This window comes from Fragaria vesca, linkage group LG5 (genome assembly GCF_000184155.1).
Source record: "Fragaria vesca subsp. vesca linkage group LG5, FraVesHawaii_1.0, whole genome shotgun sequence".
Lineage (NCBI taxonomy): Eukaryota > Viridiplantae > Streptophyta > Magnoliopsida > Rosales > Rosaceae > Fragaria > Fragaria vesca.
Window position 1 is genome coordinate 3502535 of NC_020495.1, and position 7660 is coordinate 3510194.

Sequence of the window (7660 nt, forward strand, 5' to 3'; positions counted from 1 at the left end):
GTCTTTCTCTTTCTCTCTCTCTCTCTCCCACATTATAGTCCTCCTCCTTCTTTTCTCCTTTGATTCTTCTTCTTCTTCCATCTCTGTTTCCGTTGGGGATAAGAAAGACAAAAGAGGCCCGCGGAGTTTCAGAGAGAAAAACCTTGTTGTCCCCTTCTTCAAAAAAGAAGGGGGTTTCAAGCTTCTTCTTCTTTTTTATTTTGTGTTAAATAGGCCTTCTCGGGTTTCCGGAGGCCGAAGAAGGCTCCGGATATTAGATGTGCAGCAGTGTGAGGAAGATGATCAGATTATGGATTGCCGCACTGCAATTGTCGGAGCTGTTTGTCAGCTCTTTGGTTCATGTGCTTTATGGGTTTTACATCTTCAGCTCCGCCGTCGCCGGTGACCTCTCGCTGGCCTTGAATGAGCTTTTGTTTAAGCCCAATAACGTGAACAACGTGGAGTTGGTGCCTAGTGAGACATCGGTGGCGCCGGCGACGGCCAATGGGGATCTTCCTCCTATTGTTTTGGTTCATGGGATTTTTGGCTTTGGCAAAGGGGTAGGTCGTGTTTCATTGTCTCTGAAAATAATTAGTTGTGTAATATGAGATATGTGATTGGTTTATGTAACTGGGGATTTGGTTTTGCAGAGGCTGGGAGGCCTGTCGTATTTCGCCGGAGCTGAGAAGAAAGACGAGAGGGTTCTGGTACCGGATTTGGGATCTCTGACGAGCGTTTACGACAGGTTTGTGTCTTTGTCCTTAGAAATTGGTTCATTGCCCGAATCTTTGTTGTTTATATGTTTTGTGGTATTCGGGGGTTAGTGAGATTTATGGGTTTTTGGTGGTTTTAGGGCTCGTGAGTTGTTCTACTATTTGAAAGGTGGGCGGGTCGATTATGGTGAGGAACACAGCAAAGCTTGTGGGCATTCCCGGTTTGGCCGTCTATATGAACAGGGTCGGTTCTCTTTTGTCATCATGTTCGATGTTCTGTTCTATTGTTTGATGTAAAAGCAAGAAATGAAATTGAGTTTGAAGTTCTGGTTGTGGTTGAATTGCAGGTCACTACCCTGAATGGGACGAGGATCATCCTGTTCACTTTGTGGGCCATTCTGCCGGAGCTCAGGTCGTCCGTGTTCTCCAGCAAATGCTTGTTGATAAGGTGAGTCTACATTTGCAGAACCAAGTTTGTGTGGAAGGAACTATGAATTGGTTTAGACATGACTTGAATGTTTCGTTCATTTTTGTTCAGGCTTTCGAGGGACATGAGAATACTAATGAGAATTGGGTATTGAGCATCACATCATTGTCTGGAGCGTTCAATGGGACTACAAGAACTTACTTGGATGGAATGCAGTGAGTTTCATTTTTCATCTTATTCTTTTTTCCTGTAGTTGAATTCTTCAACTTTGTTTATCTCAAATCTGACCGATGAAATGCGTAGAAGATATGATTACTGACTACACACAAAAGAACAAAGTAGATAGAAACTTCTTTGTGACATCAGATTTACAGTCTTTTTCTAAAATAATTTATTCTAACAGATGCAAAAGAAAGAGTAGAATCAAAGCAATCAAAAACTGATATAAAAGCTGTTAAGTTGCTGATCACTCTCAAGAGGCAGTTACACATCAAATTTTCATTAGAGTGATCTTGTGGATTTCTCATTTGGTGACGTTATCATGTCACCAAATGACTTCTGAGTGCTAACACTAACTGTGGTTTCCATGTTTCTTCAGGCCTGAGGATGGCAAAACCCTGAAGCCCATATGTCTGCTGCAACTATGTCGCATAGGAGTGATTATTTATGACTGGCTAGACATTTCTTGGCTGAAGGAATATTACAACTTTGGGTTTGATCACTACAATTTCACATGGAAGAAAGTCGGTGTTTGGGGTCTCATTGATTGCCTATTGGGAAATTCGGGACCATTCGCATCTGGCGATTGGATCCTCCCTGACCTTACAATTCAAGGTTCCATAAGACTCAACAGCCATCTACAGTCCTTCCCAAACACATACTACTTCAGCTATGCCACAAAGCGCACTAAGAAGATATGGGGTGTGACACTTCCCTCAACCATCTTCGGAATTCACCCTCTGCTTTTTATCAGAGTACTGCAGATGAGCCAATGGCGTCATCCTCCTGATGCCTCACCCCCGTATAAGGGATACAAGTATGTTTTCAATATAACATTATGCTATAATTTGTTATGCATCAATGTAAAGTGCAATGTGTGAACTCAATCCTTGTGTATTTGAATGTGCAGAGATGAGGATTGGCAAGAAAATGATGGGGCTCTGAATACCATCTCCATGACTCACCCTCGTCTCCCTGTTGAGCACCCAAGCCGTTTTGTGAAAGATGATTCAGAGTGCCACCCCTTGCAACCAGGCATCTGGTTAGTAATGCTTCTTATTTGAGCATCATTAACTATCTTTTTATAAATGAAACTGAAAGGATAAATGTGGATGGGAACGCTAAACATGATGAGTTTGCAAAATGCAGGTACTACAAGATTGTGGAAGCTGATCACATATTCTTCATTGTGAATCGGGAGAGAGCAGGAGTTCAGTTTGATCTGATATATGACAGCATTTTTGAAAGGTGCAGAAAGCATGTATTTAGAAAAACTCCACCAACATTACCCAACCAAACTCAACATTAGTTCAGCATCCATTGCTCTCACTCATAACTAGAATCTAGAAGCATAAAGCAAGCACTAGTGAATTGTACCCCTTCTTTTTCTGACATCATGTAAATATCCATTTTCTATCGCATTTTTCCCCTGTAGTCCTTCCTGCTGGTACATGTTGTCTAGCTTGTAGATGTAGTGAGAGATGTTAGAGGCTTAGCTTATACATCAGACTTCTTTGATCTTTCCAAAGTTAAATGATGTGTTTTCGAGACGGTCATTATCATTTCAGCATACATATCAATTTTCTTCGTTGGTTATGAAATTAAACCTCAACCTTATGATTTCATGTATAAATCGTTCTTAAAGAAGATGCTACAATTTGATGGAACAGAACCCTGCAGATTCAAATGAAGAAAATTTTACTAATGAATTTTCTGAGTGGAAGACAATACGATTGAGCCCCGATCTCTACCTTGATTTTCAAGCAATGGTACCATGAAATCATGAGTAACAAATTAATGTGATACCATGAAATCGCGGCAAAACAGTACAGACTTGATAACTCAAACTGTGTAGTGTTAACTAACTACTCAGAGCATGCTGCACGGACTAATCATATCATCAGCATCATACCTTGAGATATATCATCATCCTTTCCAATTTATCAGAGTGAAACTGTGGCTTTCGAGAGAGGAAAGTGCTTCCATGGCAGATTCAAATGAAGATGTAAGAGGCAGGTCCTCTTTGACAACCACATTGCTTTGCATTTGTTCCATAACTTGAGATGACATCTCTCTGATATAACCTAAACAATGAGCCAGTCGAGAAGTTCAGAAACTTTGTTCAGAAGTTTAGAAACTCAAGGTTGACCATCTGGACTGATGATGTAACCAACATATATACTTCTTAACCCAAAACATGACAAAAGAAGAGATTATTACCACGAAAATAATCATGAAGGCTTTGATTTGGAACATACTTGTAAACAAGAAGGCTTTCAGGGCCTGTAATGCTGCCTCCCAATAGCTTTACAAGATTTTTGTGATGGATTCCACTGATCAAATTGACTTCATTGAAGAAATAGACATAGAACGCAGTTTATAAGAGATAAATGACTGCCTGCAAGAACAATCAGTGAAACAAACTATACTCTCAATCCATCATTCCCAGTTTCCCTCCTCGTACGAAAACAAGCATAAATGAAAGAAAAAGAGTCAAATACCATACAGAGACAGATGGATCTTTATTGATGCTGTAAGCTTCAAGTAAAAATCTTTTGTAGTTTACACAGATTCGATAGAGCAAATTAAAGCCCCGTACGAATGAAACTCAAAACACCTCTCTGCAATCAAACAAGAGGAGAGCTGGAGGCAACACTGCGATTTGCAAGGACAAGAGCAGCCAAAGCTATACACTAATGCGCTAAGCTGAAGAGTAAGTATTGCCCTTACGTATCCAAATTATTTACGGATACATTTTCGAACGTTTCCAACGCGTTTCCGACCGTTTTGGTGGCGTTTCTAGCGTTTCCAAGACCATATTCTTAACCAAAAAGGCACTGGCTACCGCAGAAATTCGAGGATAAGGCCGGAAAAAGCCGAAAACGGAAAGAACACGTATCGGTAAATATACCGGATACTTGGAGCCAATACAATCAGTATTGCCCCTACATTTTTGATATGATTACGTATATGTTTCCGCACGTTTCTGACTCAATTCCGGCTGTTTTGTTGACATTTCTGGCGTTTACAAGACCACATTCTTAAACTACCGAGCACCGGCTACCGCCTAGTACCACCGGAAACTCGAGAATACAGCCGGAAGAAACCGAAAATGCGTGAATACGTATCCGTAAATAAACCGGATACTTGGGGGCAGTAATGACTGTTTGTCCCTATTCTAGCATTTTACACTAATGTACATAGCGAAAGTCAGTATTACCCCTACGTTTCTGATTTATTTATGGATACATTTCCGCACTTTTCTGACGCGTTTCAGGCCTTTTTGGTGACGTTTCTGGCATTTCCGAAACCACATTCTTAAATTACAGAGCACCGTCTACCGCTTGGTACCTCCAGAAACTTGAGGATATGGCTGGAAGCAGCTGGAAATGTGCGAATACTTATCCATAAATAAATTTGATACTTGGGGGCAATACAAACTTTTTGTCCCTATTCTAGCATTCAATACAAAAGCACTAAGTGAAAAAGTCAGTATTGCCCTTTCTGATTTTTTTTTCGTAAAGGTTTCCGAACGTTTCCGACCCTGTATCGGCAGTTTCCGACCGTTTCTGGCCATACTAGCGCGTACCTGGTGCCTGCCTTGTGTGTTCAGAAAGTGTTCTCGGAAATGCGCCGGAAACGTCCGAAAACGCGTCCGTAAATAAATCAAAACGTGGTGGCAACACCGACTTTGAACCTTAGTGTTTAGCTTCTCCTCTTCGCAAAACGCAGTGATCCTTTCAAAATTTCCATTTTCAAGTTATCAATTTCAACACTTGAACCCCAATTCTGTTTCACCTCCAAAACTCTCCAACTGTTGTGATTCATTGACTCAAATTTCTTTCCATAGCTTTAGAATTTCCATCTGGGTCTGATAAGTTTGCTCTAAAGACTCAAACTTTTGTATCTCAGTGCTCAATTCTTCCAAATTTCTATCTAGGTCTGTTTATCTGGTCAGTTACAGAGTCCCATCCTATTCACTTTGTGGGCCATTCCGCCGGAGCTCAGGTCGTCCGTGTTCTCCAGAAAATGCTTGCTGATAAGGTGAGTCTACATTTGCAGAACCAAATTTGTGTGGATAGAACTATGAATTGGTTTGGATTGTTTTTGGACTTGTTTTTGGACTTAAATGTTTGGTTCATTTTGGTTTCAGGCTTTTGAGGGGTTTGAGAATACTAATGAGAATTGGGTATTGAGCATCACGTCATTATCTGGAGCGTTCAATGGGACTACCAGAACGTACTAGGATGGAATGCAGTGAGTTTCATTTCTTCAGCTTATTCTTTTTTCCTGTAGTTTAGTTGAATGCTTCAACTTTGTTTATCTCAAATCTGTTAACACACAAAAGAACAAAGTAGATAGAAACTTCTTTGTGACATCAGATTTACTGTCTTTTTCTAAGGTAATTCATTCTAACAATGCAAAAGCTGTAACTTGCTGATCACCCTCAAGAGGCAGTTACACATCAAATTTTCATTAGAGTGATCTTGTGGGTTTGTCAGTTGGGGACTTTATCATGTCCTACAAGCGATACCAGTCATATGCTACAAATAATAGTAAATACATGTCATTCACCAAATTACTTTTGAGTGCTAAAACACTAACTGTAGTTTCCATGTTTCTTCAGGCCTGAGGATGGCAAAACCCTGAAGCCCATATGTCTGCTGCAACTATGTCGCATAGGAGTTATTCTTTATGTCTGATGCCTCACCCCCGTATAAGGAATACAAGTATGTTTTCAACTTCACATTATCCTATGGTTTGTCATGCATCGATGTAAACTGCAATGTGTGACTCAATCCTTGTGTAATTGAATGTGCAGAGATGAGGATTGGCTAGAAAATGATGGGGCTCTGAATACCATCTCCATGACTCACCCTCGTCTCCCTGTTGAGCACCCAAGCCGTTTTGTGAAAGATGATTCATAGTGCCACCCCTTTCAACCAGGCATCTGTATGAAAACTGAACAAGATATGTAGAAGATATTCGTGAAGGTTAATTGATTCTGTTATTAGTTGGCTGATTCTATCATTGCTGTTAATAGAGATATGTACCTATAGTTACCTAGTTTGTCTAGAGTTTCCTTCTGTACAAGAAGTCTTGTAGGGTTTCGGTGTAATAGCTTGTATATAAGCTACTCCTTCGATATAGTTTGAGCAATAACATAGTTCATTCCAAGTTTCTTTATGGTATCAGTAGCAAACCGATCCTCGGCCAAATCCTAAAACACCGAAACACTCAAACAACCTCATGACAAAAGGTGACTCATGACAGAAGGTGACGACGAGAAGAAAGTGCTAGCCCTATTGAGGGAGAAGCTGCTCAAAGAAGCCTCTTCTTCCGGCGCTTTCGCACGCACACCTGAATCATGGGAGATCTCAAATCACCCTCTCCATCTTCACCATTCGGATCAGCCTGGTGCGATTCTCGTATCACAATCCTTGGCAGAAGACAACTACATGCAATGGAGCCAATCCATGGCCATGGCATTGCAAATCAAAAACAAGATCGGCTTCATCAATGGGACCTCACAACGTCCTACAGAAGACCAGGCAGATGAGCGGCAACAGTGGGACAGATGTGACATTCTTGTCAAAACTTGGCTTGGAGCATCTATGTCGAATCCTATTGCTAAGAGTGTAATGCACTGCAAAAGCGCTCGAGCAGTTTGGCTTGAGTTGCAAGAAAGGTTCATGCAATCCAACACCGTCCAGTTATTCAACATAGAGAATGAGATTCACGGATGTGAACAAGGTATCGATTCTGTGACTACCTTTTTCACTAAACTCAAGGCACTATGGGATGAGCGAGATGCCCTTTGTGATCTAAGTCCCTGTGCATGTGAGGAAGGTGGCAAACTAAGTGAGTATGTGAAAAATCAGAAAACAATGAAGTTTCTCATGGGATTGAATGAGAATTATGCGCAAATGCGTGGCACCATTTGACACGACCCACCCCGAATTTCACCCTGAAACCCAGAGTAAGTCGTGCGGGGACCACCTCCAAGGAAAATTTACTGAAAAGATTAAGAAAATCTCCCTTGCAGATGGACAACCCTAACTCGAAAATTTCATATTACACTCTTAATTCAACACTTCCGAACCTCACATAATATACAATAATCCCAAAGTATTCAGAGCTACTAAACACAAGCGGAAGCAAGAAAACACGAGTAGGTTGAACAGGTAACCTACTGGCGAAAACTGGCAGAAATGCGGGTGACTATGCCTCGTCTCCTACTAGATCCAACCCGAACTCTGCAGACTGGGCAATTTAAAACGAAGGGCCCAGGGGAAAACATTTAATAACGTTAGAGTGAGTG

General features: G+C 41.1%; 1 protein-coding gene and 1 non-coding gene across 2 annotated transcripts; both read left to right on the top strand.

Moving 5' to 3' along the window:
* Positions 1-2940, top strand: LOC101290763 (lipase-like). The gene is made up of 8 exons (XM_004298942.1): positions 1-539; positions 630-724; positions 833-936; positions 1040-1140; positions 1231-1334; positions 1718-2155; positions 2249-2380; positions 2488-2940. The coding sequence occupies exons 1-8, from the start codon at positions 258-260 to the stop codon at positions 2645-2647; spliced, it is 1416 nt and encodes a 471-aa protein (XP_004298990.1). The 5' UTR covers positions 1-257; the 3' UTR covers positions 2648-2940.
* Positions 2941-4790: 1850 nt separating this feature from the next.
* On the top strand, positions 4791-6373 carry LOC101291048. The gene is made up of 4 exons (XR_184616.1): positions 4791-5382; positions 5492-5595; positions 5966-6068; positions 6161-6373. It is a non-coding gene; the product is annotated as an uncharacterized LOC101291048 (transcript).
* Positions 6374-7660: the final 1287 nt, after the last annotated feature.

Excerpts from the sequence above, each read along its gene's own strand:
- LOC101290763 (XM_004298942.1), top strand. The coding sequence starts at position 258 with ATGTGCAGCAGTGTGAGGAAGATGATCAGATTATGGATTGCCGCACTG. Across the intron at positions 540-629 it reads TTTTTGGCTTTGGCAAAGGG|AGGCTGGGAGGCCTGTCGTA; the intron begins GTAGGTCGTGTT and ends TTGGTTTTGCAG. Across the intron at positions 2,156-2,248 it reads CCCCCGTATAAGGGATACAA|AGATGAGGATTGGCAAGAAA; the intron begins GTATGTTTTCAA and ends TTGAATGTGCAG.